This window comes from Limanda limanda, chromosome 2 (genome assembly GCF_963576545.1).
Source record: "Limanda limanda chromosome 2, fLimLim1.1, whole genome shotgun sequence".
Classification (NCBI taxonomy): domain Eukaryota; kingdom Metazoa; phylum Chordata; class Actinopteri; order Pleuronectiformes; family Pleuronectidae; genus Limanda; species Limanda limanda.
Genome location: NC_083637.1, coordinates 12,186,679 through 12,200,391, shown reverse-complemented (window position 1 = coordinate 12,200,391; position 13,713 = coordinate 12,186,679). Strand labels below are relative to the sequence as shown.

At 45.3% G+C, this 13,713-nt stretch overlaps 1 protein-coding gene across 1 annotated transcript in view; it reads right to left on the bottom strand.

The window, feature by feature from the left end:
- The window catches only part of lef1 (lymphoid enhancer-binding factor 1), a 40,941-nt gene that overhangs the window by 5,632 nt on the left and 21,596 nt on the right, over positions 1-13,713 (bottom strand). Inside the window, exons 4-10 of the mRNA XM_061092415.1 lie at positions 12,603-12,735; positions 8,133-8,223; positions 6,761-6,880; positions 5,806-5,968; positions 4,887-4,994; positions 3,163-3,211; positions 2,528-2,569 (exon numbers count right to left, since the gene is read on the bottom strand). Of these exons, the coding sequence (XP_060948398.1) occupies positions 2,535-2,569; positions 3,163-3,211; positions 4,887-4,994; positions 5,806-5,968; positions 6,761-6,880; positions 8,133-8,223; positions 12,603-12,735 (699 nt within the window). The 3' untranslated portion in view covers positions 2,528-2,534. The remainder of the gene's footprint in view (positions 1-2,527; positions 2,570-3,162; positions 3,212-4,886; positions 4,995-5,805; positions 5,969-6,760; positions 6,881-8,132; positions 8,224-12,602; positions 12,736-13,713) is intronic.

The window sequence follows — 13,713 nt, the reverse complement described above, 5'->3', positions numbered from 1 at the left end:
TTTCTCGCTCTCCCTTTCCCCTAACACACTCACTCACTCCCTCCTCTCTCCTCTCCTCTCTTCTCTCCTTCCTCTTTGCTCATCAAAAGTCTTTTGACAGCTGACTTCTGGCTGCACACATCAGAGGGAGCAGAGCCGGGCCACGACAGAAGAGGAGGAGGAGGAGGAGGCGGAGGAGGAAGAGAGAGTTGCCACCAAAGCTCCTGCTATACTTTTTCTTTTCATGTTTCTGCACCAGGACCATGTGGCTAGAAAACGGGCCTTGATGCACCGACAAAGAATAATTGACAAGTAAAGACGTTCGCTTTGCATCCGGACAAAGGAGCACCTTCATAAGAGCCGCAGCGAGATGACTCATGCAGTTTTATGGCATTTTGCAAGTGTGTGCAACTCCACCGTTCCCACCAGCCAAATCAAAAAGGCCACCTTTGTTAGGAGTGTCTCCCCCCTGTGAAAAAAATGTGCAGCAGCCGAGACAGAAGAAAAAGCCCGGAGGGCACGTATGTATCTGGTCCAGATAACCATCTTTAGGGCTGTGAATCAGAGCGGCTGAGTCAGACAAAAGGCTGACAGGGCGAGAGGAAGCAAGACAGGGGAGAAACAAAATAAAGAAAAAAGTGAGGGAGAGGAGGAGTTTCAGTGCGCTCTTTAAGTCGGTGTGAAGTCAAAACAGGGGGCAGAGGCTAAGAGACGGAAATCCTAATTTCACAATGTCAGAGTAATGACTTCTCAGAGTGCTCTCTTCCACTGTGGTGAGAGCCAGCTGTGTGGCGGGCCCAGGGTCTGACATGCTAAAGATAACAAAGAGAAGCAATGTCAGACCATAAAACACAGCCCGACGACTCAACTCCCAGTTTGCCTCACAGGCAGAAAAACTCAGCAAGGGCCATAAAGTGTGTTAATATAAAAACGTTTCAAGTCAATTTTTTCCCTTTCATAAAATCGACCAAGAATGGAGCAATTGTAATGCCGGACGTTCTTCATTACGATGGTGGAGATGCTAAAAATAAAATCTAATGGGGCAAAACGTGTCGAGAATGTGTCTGAAGAATTAAGTCACGAACAAATGTCCGTCCAGATTTGTCATACAAGGGCAGAGACAGATGGGGTAGAGGCTGGGGCAGATGAAAAGAAATAGACAAACGAGTTCATTTAAAGATGTTTTTTGGCGTCTACACCGAGCTAACCTCAATCCAGCTCTTTGGGATCTGCATAAATTGAGGGCTTGGGGAGTTGTGGCAGTATCCTTGGTATTATGCATATTAGTTTAAGGCTGTCACTGAGAATCAGCAAGGGTGTCCATCCCGCTGCGGCTAGGCGCTGCTAATTATTGGATCAGAGATAAAGTGCTTTTTAGCGCTTGCATTCGCTGCCTCCGCTTCTGCGCTTTGAAAAGCGGCATTGGTGGAAAAAAAAGAAAAAGAAAACGGAGAAAAGAAAAGCTGCCCGACCAATTTTGAGTTCAGAGAGAGCCACTGGGTCAGGAATCGATCAAGTGGAAAACCTTTGTCTGGTTGGGGTGATTTCGACTTAAGACCAGATTTGTCACATCTGCCTGGCTTCTCCTGCTGCCGAAAGGGAGCGGAATAACAGGATGCTGCCCGCCTCACTGGGAGGGGGAGAGGGAAGGAGATAGATGGAAGGCAAACTGATCCATAGAGAGAGAGAGAGAGAGAGAGAGGGGAAGATTGAAAGAGGGAGAAGAGACTTGCCTTCCCCACACATCGGGAAAAACTTAATCCTTTCAACAAAAGAGGGACAGGTGACAGTTTGGAGACGGGTTGACATGTCACATGAATCAATACATCTCAACATATCTTTCACATGTTTAAAAAAACCGCTACAGGAGTGCCTTTGTTATGGAAGCATTACTGACACGCTGAGACCCCAGATAGCGTGAAATCTTGTTAAGGTATAGCATCTCATTAAGTTCCTGCCAAATGAGCTGCTGAGTCCTGCTCCGCTCAACAAAGATGCAGAGAGAGACAACACATGTAGTCCATATGGAGCCGAGCTGACGTCTGAGCCTTCACCAGCAGTTTAAAAAAAAAAGAAAAAAACGTTCTGGGCTCGCAAAAGTGTTTTCAGATGTATTATTCAGAAAACACAAGAGTGGATGAGCTGATATTTAAAGCAACATTTTTCAAAAACCCACATTTTTTTATTTGTTTTTCTGACACACGATGGAAGAAAGAATAAGCCACAAACCGCTGACACGACGTCCTTGACCTTCTTCCAACCGGCACTGAACACAAAATACTTTGAATTGACCAGTTTAACATACACACATGCACGTTGACATACACACACGGGCAGACAATCCAGTGCTTATTGTGCTGAGGCCTTTGTGCAAACAATCCCTCTTCAGGCCTGAACACCACTGACACAATGACTATGGCGAGGTTAGGGTGGACCTTTTTAGGATTAGTCTGTGATTACATACTCTCAAATCAGTGTTTGGCAGTTTAAAAAAGGACTCGACATAAAACTGGAGCAGACAGGAAGGGGAAGTAGGGGGGTGTCTTACCATTTTCTCAGATGTACGCCGTTTTCATTCTCTGGCCTGTACCTGCAGAAAATTGCATCTTTTTTAAAAAGTTTTTTTTGGGGATTTTCTGGACGGCATTGATCTTTACCATCCATTACAGACCAGAATAACAAAAGGAAAATTGACATTTTACTTAAGACGTAATTCTCAGTGGATTAAACTGGCAGTGCTGAGAGGAAGCTCAGGAGAGCAGCTCAACAAGGTCAGCAGAAAGACAGACTGTAGTGTAGCAAGCAAACAAGGAATGCAAAGCCCAGAGTTGGTAAGTCGTCGTATAGAATGGACAGACTAATCCCAAAGCAGGTGTCATGTGTTAAGATGGGGATGAGAGAGAGAGGCAAGGGACAGACGGATGGAGGGATGTCCACAAACAAGTGAATGAGTGAGTAAACTGCCTGCACAGAATCTGAAGCTGAAGCCAGGATAAGGACAGCAGGTGACGTAAGTGTGGTTAGTGTAAATCTCTAGGTCTATTGAGAGATTCGTTTTATCCTTTTTACATCATGATGACATGTGTTCTATGGGAAGATGGTGAAACTCACGACCTCAAGATGCAACACAGACAAAAGAATCAAGAAGAAGAAAAAGAAGGCACTGGAGGGACTGTTGCTTACCTGGGGTCGTTTCCTGCATCTTCTCCCTCTTCCGCTTCTTCTTCTTTCCCTAAAAAATATACAGAGGAACACATAAAGTGTGGCTCCAGCACTCACGCTCACTAGACCACTCTGATATCCTGCTGCTGACTGCCATGTTCACTCATCCCCTGCTGGGCATCCAACCAGCATCCCTCGGACTCCGGACTCCGCCGCAAAACTGCCCCGCTGAGAGGGACGGAACCAACCCGGGGTCTGATTCAAAGTAAGTGTTCTCCACCTGCTCTTGACTAATTTTTTTTAAATAAGGGACTTCCTATGTACTATTTTAGGGCCTTTATTTGAGTACCATCCTAATCACAGAGCGACACCTTGCTCTGCTGTTGTGACCAGCCTGTGTCACATTTCCACCACCCCCTTTTTCAAGTGCAATTAAAAGCGCTCGCCATAATTAGGCTCGTCGAGCTCAATGACTGAGGAGTGCCACTCTTTTCCCAGCGAGGTGGTGGGAGTGTGTGGAGATTTATAGCTTATGCTAAATCCCCAGGGGGGAGACTATAGGTATAGATAGCAGCGTCGAGTCGTTCTAGTCAAATATGAGCAGCACTTTGGTTTCCTGCTGCAAAGTCTGCTAATCCACTTATTCATGAGCTAATCTGCCTTCGACTGCTGCGGCAGACAGGGGAGAGGAGCGACTAAGTGAGAGTGGGTGAGAGAAAGGATGAGAGAGGGGGTACACTGGGAAAAAAAAGACTATGAATGCTACATGCTCTCAATGCCTAGGCCTTACCTATTTTTGGTGTTTCAAGGCATGATGTGCTGCCTGAGGATTTGATTTGTGGGAGTGGTCACACATAAGCGCTCACAGGGATGCAAATCTTTTGAGTTAAAATCATTTGCTTTTACTTGTACAGTTAAAGGAAAGTCATCCCTCTACTTTAGTCCCCTTACACAAAATATACGTTGCACTAGCTGTCACTGGCTGATGTCGGGTGGCGGAGCTGTGGAGACGCTCCCCCGGCTCAGCGAGGCATTTTTGCCGCGGAGCAGTGGAGGCAGAAAGAGGAGGGATGCTGTCGGTGTCCGAGGGGAGGCAGATAAACACCACAAAGCACTTTGGTGGTGGAGTGAATGTGAGTGCCGGAGCCACACTTTTAAAAAAGGCTGGTGCTCTCTCACACAGTCATACACGCCACATGTACACAGGGACAGACTGCGACAACTTCCAAACACATGCACAAACGCACACAAACACACAGACACACACCAAAAACAGACTGCATCCTAAATCCAGCTGAACCTCCCACATTCACAAACAAAACAGGCAGCTAGAGGAGCAAAGGTTGCTGCTGCTGAATGATGTATGCACCATCCAGCCTCCGCAACCCAGGCTAACAGTTGCCTTTCACATCCACACTGATATAGAACATCAAAGGATAGCATAACCATTACCAGGCAATTTTCCCTCGCTGTGGCAATAATAATGTCCGTGATGCTACAATCCATTTAAGGAGAAGTGGATGGTTATGTAGCAGTGAGTCACAGTGTTATGAATTACAAATCAGGCTGAGACAAAGGTCCACAAATGGACCCTATTAGCATGGAGCCGACTAGTGTGAATTAGCGTGTTTGTGTGACATCTAAAGAACACGTCATGCGACACGGACACAAACAAACAACCAGAGAAACAACACACACACACACACGCACTCGCACCTTTGCAAATCTGTTCTGTTGATACTTACATAATTGTCTCGAGCGGACCAGCCTGGGTAGAGCTGCATGTGGAGCTGCCGTTCCTTGCGGGCTAGCTCATAATACTTAGCTTGCTCTTCCCGAGTTAAAGCATGCCACTGTTTCAGTACAAAGGAGATTAGGGGAAAAAATAGCATACAGTCAATTACTGGCATGCACTCACTCGCATGTTTCCCTGCATAGAGAAGTGTGCTGGTGTTTTGCTTAAGAAAAAAAAAAAGCTGGTTCAACTTCCAAACGTTTGTTGTAAGAAAAAAAAGAAAAACGGGGGATAAAAGAGAGACGAAGAAGAAGGGGGAACATGATGAAGAGATTACCATGCAAAAGAGTCGGAGTGGGAGAGAAGAGAAGAGAAGGGGGGGAAAAAACTTTGATTTCATATCAAAACACTGGTTCCAATTTAGCAGCGCTTTTTATTCAAACTATGTCAGCGAGCAATTACCCTATGCAGGCCACAAACTAGGCTTTGCTGTGGCTGGCTGCCTCAACCGCTGGGCCTATTCGTTAAGGCTTTTAACATGGCTCTGTGGTTCCACTCTTTTCCCAATCCTCAAAAGGAACAAATTTTGTCATTTCCAACCGTGCCATTATCCAGGCATATTTTATTAAAGCCAATTTGATTAAATGTCAGTTAGATAGGCAGCTTGTATCTGTGCTGCTGAGAGGGAAATAATTGGCCGGGGCAATCATTATGACAATAATCATGACTGGTTCATAAAAGACTGGATGTTAATAGAGAGAGGAACCTTTGTGCCTTTTGAACTAATTGGGCCTGGAAAGTCGGGCCCGTACCGCCTCTTAAGGGCCGTGGCCCTTAAGAGGCCATCTCTCTGTGATTTCACCCAATCAACAAACATAAATTAGAGCAAAAGGGAGAATGAGACCAAGTACAGCAACCATGTGACTTACCCTTCGTCCCAGGATCTGGTTGATGGCGGCGCTCTCCTTCAGCGTGCACTCGGCGACCACATTCGCACGCATCTCTTTCATGTAGAGCATGAAGGCGTTTAGTGGCTTCTTGATGTGCGGTCTTTTGGGCTCCTGCTCCTTTCTCTGCTCATGCTGGGGCTTCCTGCAATTAAAGGACAAAACAATAACACCACAGATGGAGTTAAAGAAAACAGGTAGAGACAGAAAAGCTAGAAGTTGAGAGACATAAAAGAAGAAAATCGTGGTGCCGCAATGTCACCGAAAACAGCCACCGTCTGGTTGCTCTCAGCCAATGGTGAGGCAGCGTGCGAGGGGTTGCCACGCGATGGGCCCCTGCCTCTTTAATCATGTGCAGTTGTGCAGTTGCAGGCCGTCATGCAGAGAGATTACTTCACCAGTAATGGCAACCAAACCCTTTTTGTCTATAGCACATTGTTAATCACTTAAAACCAAATGCTCAAACACGCAAGCTGAAAGAGTCCACTCCCTCTCCTGACTTTCTAACAACCTTTCTGATTCGACAGTTTTGGTATGAGGATGGCCATGAATAATGTAAATATCAGATTTCCCACTGCGCACACTGGGGATGTGAATTCAGTTCATCCAGGCACTAATCTGGGACCTGTATCTGTGGCTGGCTAAGTGTGTTGTGATCCCTGAGGCCAAATGAAGCACAGGCCTGTTATCAGCGGAGCACGGGCCCTGGCTGCTTATCTGCTCACATCAAGGCAATGAGAACAAGGCTCTGACTGAGGGTTTGTTCAGCGATGGCCTGCTGCAGTGGCAGAGTGCTCGAATACCTGGAAGTATGTCGTCTCAGAAAAATCGTGATAGAGGGGGTGAGGGGAGAAAGTAGAGACCTTAAAAGCTATTAAAAACCCAGACAAGTATGGAAGTGTTTGATAAAATGTCATTCTGCGTTTGCGAGACTCACATGTGCATGATGTCTGTTTCATGCGGTGGCTCGTGTTTGACCTGCGGGTTGACGATGGCCGGGTGGGGGATCCCTGTGGCGTGAGGGCCTGGGGGGCCAGGCACCATGTGGTGTGAGAACCTGCAATAACAGTGGACAACATGCACTTTAATTAGCCAGAGAGCAAGGAGAAGGTCAGTGGTAAGGACAGGGTCTCGTAAAGGTCACTTAAGTGAGAAAAAAAAGGGCGGAAATGACAGTAAGAAAAAAGGAAGGAAACAAGTCCACATGCTTGTCTTGTTGTGGTTAGATTTTCAATGCTTAATATTTAGAAAGAATGACAGCTGGGTCCTTAACTGCTTGTACGTGTAGTTCTACTCGTTCTAGATCTTTTTTTAATGACTGATTTCATCAACCTATTTCTTGCTCTGTTACAGTAGAGAAGCAGAGTAAAGCTTTAATGCCCAGGGGGAGAGGTCTGGCTTAATGACAGCAGTCATTATGATAATTTCATGCTGGGTAAATGAAAATGACCAAAAACAACACGGTAAAATTCTAAATGTTGGCCGAACATATCAGTAATTCTCAACTTGCACTATGAATCTAGATGGTTGTGGCAGGAAGCAAGAAACCACTAAACACTTCTACACAGTTGTAAGTTAATTTATCATATTTTTTTTCTGAATTACAGTAAAGTTATTCCCTCAGGAAAAGTGGGTAAGTACCTAAGAAAAAGTTCCTGCTTAGGGAGAAGTTCCTAAATCAAAAATGGGCTCTTATATTATAGTTATTCAGATGTAAAGAGGTCTAAGGAGGGGTGGAGGGCTGCCTGGGCTTCACCAGTCGCCTGATCCCGCACCTTACATCTGGCATCACTCAGTGTGTGCCTGGAGCCCTGTCTCTGCCAGCATCACACTGACGGAGAAAAAGATAGCAAGGAAGAAGAAAGAAAGACTGCAAGAGATGTTGGGCAAAAAAAAAAGGGATGAAAAAGTACAGGAAATGGAGGTAAAAGACACTAAAAAAAGCACTTCACAAACATGAAGTGGGGCTCAGAGAGAAAAGTGCTTCCAAAAAACCTTTGATGGGGGTTAAGCAGCCATATGGTTATGCAGGGGCACGTATGCGGTGATGTGTTTGACATGTGTGCTCGGGGAAAAAGAGGAGCTGGTGTGGCTGAAGCCGCAGCCGCTCGGCAGGAAGAGCCAGAGGCAGACCTCCCTGGGAAGGCTGCTGCTGCTGCTGCTGCTGCTGAAGGCCAGCTTGCCTACAGTCAGTGCATAAAGCCAGCACCGTGTCAGTTTGCATCTGATGTGGGAAGACGGGGTAGTAATTGATCCCTGTTTACGCGAATCGACTGCACATGTTTTTGTCTTGTCCGTCTGCGACTCACCATCCCAGTGGTGGCGTGATCTGTCCCACTCCTCCAGGTGATAGGGAGTAGAAGTTGGTCATGTCCGGGCCCTGGTGATGCCTTTGCATTCCTGCAACACAACAATGGTGCAGAGGAGTTAGATATTACACAAATGGTACGAAAAAATATATACTGCATGTTGGCATTCCGCAAAATCCCTCCTACGACATCTGTACTAGTAGGTATTCTGAGGTTTTGTATCAAGGATCGGCCTCAGGAGAGAAGGCGTATAAGGTTGGACTGATTAATGATTCTGAACATTTATTCTAGACAAAAATAGAACTTGAGGTTTATTCACCATCCTTTTTTAGAGCCGTTAAGGTCACAACTGAGGAAACTCAAATAGACTGTATTCCAACCTTAAATGTATAATATGCAACTTCGGCCTCTAGGGGTCCTATTATCAAAACAATTACAAAAAACCTAGCTTGATGACATTGTGAACTAGTGCGGGATCATGGGAGTTTCTGTGTTCACCACCGTTTCTTGTCCCATAATCATAGACGGTTGGTTCCCCTGTGAGCTTCAGCAAGAGAACGTGTAGCAACCGTTACCGAATAATCGTGATCCGTTTCAAACAGTGGAAGGAAATAACGGGCTAGCAGTTTGTTTTTCCTTCATGATAAATCAATTGACCAAGACGTTATAGCGGAGACGGGAGAAGCCACAGGTCAAGCAGATATGATGCCATTTAAAGGCGAACAAAATACATTTGTGGATTTCTTGAGGTTTAAACATTGTCGGAAACATTTTGGATAATGTAAGTATACAGTTCAAAAAATATATAACATAGGTCAAGTTGTTTTTAGACATTTTAATGAGGGATTGTGACATATTATATATTGAAATCTTAAAAAAAAACAATGTTGTTCAAAATCCATTTTATTACTCATTTCAATCTTCTACCCTGAATCAAGGACATTGCACATGTTGGGAATTGAACGCGCCTTCTGACCTCACATTATCACCCGGCAGGAAAGGAGGATATTTTCTCCGCTTAGCCAGATTCCTTCCAGTGTGGTTTAGTGTATTTAAGCTGGTTAATTGAAGCAGCCCTCTTTGTGGCCGAGGCTGCAGCGCTCCCTGTAGACACGGGATTGACTTGGACTAACTGTCAGTGGATCTCCAGGACTAAGCTCCTCCATCTCCGACTCGCCTGCTCCTACTGGGCTTCAAGGTCGAGGGGTCTCTTAATGAGAAATTGTACGAAAATGTATTGCCTCTATCTATTCATGCGATACCGATTTGTTTTTTTTCCCATTTCAGAGCAAAGGGAAGTGATTCTATGATCCTGATAGAGAAATGCTGTTCACGGACAGGCGGAGTGTTTCTACACGTATGCTCAAACACGCGCACAAAGAAAAGAGGGCAAATGCCTCCAGATTAGCACCATCTTCTAATCCCTGCTGGAGCCAGTCTTTTCTCCCTGCCTCTATCTTTTCTCTTCCTCTTCTTTCTGTCTCTCCGAGCTGTGGTCTGAGGGGGCCTCCCTCCTCTGAGAGGCAGGGTGAGCGAGGGGCTTATATCTCCAAAGCCAATGTTGCAACGCTGGATTCATAGCGCGCGTAGCACTATCCTCTGCCCACTAATCCACCAGCGAACACTCCTCAGGGCCCTCCTGAGGGCAGAAGGGAAGGAGGCAAGGGGGTGAGGCGGCGAGGGAGAAGAGAGCCCCAGCGTGTTAACCTTGTCACTCACACCCCTAAGGTGCCTAATTACTCTCTCCCCCCCATTCACACGTTCCCGTTGACACCCAGCAGTGCTTCACACTCGCATTTCCTCGCCAAACACGCAACACTGACACGATTTCTCAGTGTAAAATATTCTGTATTCAAATCAGTGTTCCCATCTTTTTTAAAAACAAAATACAATGTAAAGGTTTGAGTGTAAAATGTTCAAAGGGCCCCCCCCCTATGCCCAAACTTCCACCCTGCATTGCAGCCCTGTGCATATTAGAGCTCATAATGAGAAATCCATGATTGTTTTTCATAATTAACGAGCAGATCAAAGTCTGAGGCCGCTAAGGAAGGCAGCGCATCAATTGGTCGATACGATATCGAGAGAGAAAGAGAGAGGGAGGGAGGGACAGCAAGAAAGAGAATAAGAGAGGCTTCGTTTTAAGCATCTTCAGCTTAGCTCTGCTGGTATACACACATGAATATGCCTGGGGAAATCATTTGCAGCTAATTCTGCAAGTGCATCGCTTGGACATGGATTTCTGTTGGGCTGCGAGTGCAAAGATCAAATATAGTAAGAAAAAGACCTCGGGGGGGGGTTCTATGCGCTCGAATGCGTTTGTCAGAAACTCAGTGGATCTCTGTGGACTGGAAAGCAAACAAAAAAAGTAACATGGAGAATGTTACGATATGACAACAATTTTCTGAGGTCGAGTGTGTGCTCTGTGTATCTATTGCTTAGTTCCGTGTCAACACAACTCTTTCCTGCTTCCGTTAGAAAAATATTCAAGAAAACGTGTCGGCTGCACGATTCCTCTGGCATAAGTGGAGCACAAATTCTTTGTATGTCTAACTCCCTTCATCTCACTAAGCTGTGTACTCACTTCATTTTGTTATTTATAGTTGGTCCCTCAGAACCTCATCATCATCATCATCTTCATCATCGCCTACATACTGTCTCATTCCTCTCTTCCCTTTTCAACTGTCAGCCACGGGAGAAGAAAGTCTCGCGAAGAGAAAAGGTGCGGGACAAAACTACGGAGGGTTCGCGTCTGTTTCGCTTTCAAGAGAAGCTGCCAGAGTCTCCAGCTGCGCCGGGGCTGAGGAGCTCGTGCAAATTGCTGCGGAGCTTCTCGGCAGCTGTCAGAGCTGCAGCTTGATGTTGTTGCAGAGAGGTGCCGGATGCAGAGGGAGAGGGCAGCCGAGCCGAGCGCGCCGTCCCACAGGCGGCTTCAAATGAGTTCACGCTCACAGCTGACAGCAGGGATGACTTCACTGTGACACATTGTGGTTTGAGTGTCTCTATTGAATCCTGAGTGTGGGCAGGTATGTTAAAAATAATCAGGTAATTGTTTGGTTTGGTTGCAGACTAAGTTCACCATTCAGCGTGACCTGAATAAAAATCGTATTTTATTCTCAAACCAACAAGACTAATTAGGCCTGTTTATTTACGAATGATGTAAAACTTTAACAGTTTATAACAGACAGGCAATATTTTTATTAAAACCCATCAAAAGAGTAACATCATATAAAGCATCACTAAAAGACTATGATTGCAGCAGGACTGCTTCAAATATAGTATTGAAAAATGTTTACCCTCATCGATGCTGCTAAAAACTTTAATCCTGATGATGTTTTCTTACGCTTGAAATCTATTGCACTTCTGTCCGTCCTGGGAGAGGGATCCCTCACATGTGGCTCTCGCTGAGATTTCAACATATTTTTACCTGTTAAACGGGTTTTTGTAGTTTTGTCCTTACTCTTGTTGAGGGTTAAGGACAGAGGATGTCACACCATGTTAAAGCCCTATGAGACAAATTGTGATTTGTGAATATGGGCTAATCAAATAAAACTTGATTGATTGATTGATTGATAAAAAGCTTTGTTTTGTTTATCAGTTCATTACCGGTGTTCCCACTCAATATATGATGAAAGAGGGAAAATCTACAAGATACTTTTACAAATTCAAGGCGATGCCCTGATGCATTACCATGTGCAGTTGGGCGCATTTTATTTCTGCACAGTTGATGTGTGCGGCACAGGTCAGTAATGGAAACCTACTGCCTCAGAGTATCTCTCCTGCAGGGCACATCACAGCTTTGTCAGCCAATGTAAACTTGGCGTATCACTGGTAGTTTTGGCTTTAGCCACGCACGCTGCCCCGACAGCCATGTCGTTTTTTAGGACGTAGGCAGAATTTGACAAACACTGGAGCAGAGAGAACTGGAGGGGCCAACAGACATCAGTAACACTCCCTGATGATATAACTGTAGTTTACGCCAAACCTTTTTCAAACAGCAACAATCGATGGGAAACGGCCGATCACTGGTGTCATATTGTTAGGGACAGCGTCAGTCAGTCAGTCACAGAGTTCTACACAGTCTGGTATACAAATCTTAAATAGTTCTGATGTCAGATTGATACTCGGTACAGTATCAGCAGATCAGCAAAGGTATAAGAATAAGATTGAGAGAAAAAGTTTGAATAAGCCTGATAAGCTGTCCTTCTCTTACTTACTTCAGAAGCTCAGAGGAAAAAGAAAGGTCTTATTTAGAAAATATTACCACATTGAACTTATTAGACAACAGGACGACAAGAACATCCAAAATATCTGGGAACACAGATCATACACAAAGTTCTGATAGAGCCAATTGAATTAAACAAATTGCTCTCTAAATGACTCATGAGCAAAATCATGTCTGTTTATATTTGACTCAGCTGCCACACAGTCGGTGCCCAGGCTGTTATTGCTGTGTCATGCTTTGCTCTCTACCTTGTTTGTTGTTGCCATCCTGGTGATGATGTCCGGAGTGAGATCCTAGAGCGAAGTGCTCGTCACTGTACGTGATCAGCGGGGTGAGTGGGTGGACCGCATGGGACGGTTGCACCACGGGGACTTTGTTGGACTGCGGAGAAAAACAAAAGGAGATATTTAAAAAACAATAAGAAAGAGTGATGATGACAATATGCATGAGCTTCAGAAACACTATTCAATGTGCAATATGGCTCCGTCCTCTCCCAGTCACATGATGCGGGGACTGGTACGGCCCTGGGTGCGGGTGGTCTACTGTGCAGAACAGTCTCCTTATATATGTGAGTGAAGCTTCTAGAGTATGGTCAAGAAAAAGTTAAAAAATAATTCTTTCAGTTTACTAGTTTAATGTTTGTTGTCAACCTGCTGTTTGGAATGGGCTGTTTACTTGGCCTGTGGAGTGGTTGCAGTTTTCTTTCTGAAACTTTAAACATGACACTCAGTTATTAAGACGCTGCGAGTTTAGACGGACTGTGGGACTCAGAAGCAGAAGACTGGAGACACAACACCGCTGCCGCACAAAGAGCTGTTCACCTGCTTACACAAAGTTCTGCGACACTCAACTCGACCCAAACTGTATCAACACTGCACTTCCTTGGGCCCTTACCAATACACATGCACAGTGTGAAGCAGATATGATGATCGCACAGTTTTCAAACTATGAAAGCCACAGTATGACAGATTTCTGGAATTATGTGATAGATGCACCTCAAAAACTTTGTTAAGCCTAGGTCAGCAGGATTAAAAAAACACTAGTCCCTCAAGCAAAGAGGAAAAACAAGGTGGAAAAAAACAAGTCAAAGAGGTGCAGGAGCCTGTTTGAGACAGTTAAAGAGAGAAAGATGTGAGCAGAGCTGGAGCGAATAGGAGCGAGGGAGAGAGGGGAGAGAAAAAGAGACTCACAGGGTAGAGTTAGAGCAGAGGTCTTAGGCGGGAGATCAAAGGGAGTCATTAGCTGGTGAATAAGGGGAGTTCATTACAGAGCAAGAGCCGGGGGAAGGAAAGATGAGGGATGGAGGAGGAGGAGAAGAAAGGGGGGGTTGGCCATGGAGGGAGAGCGCGAGTGAGACAG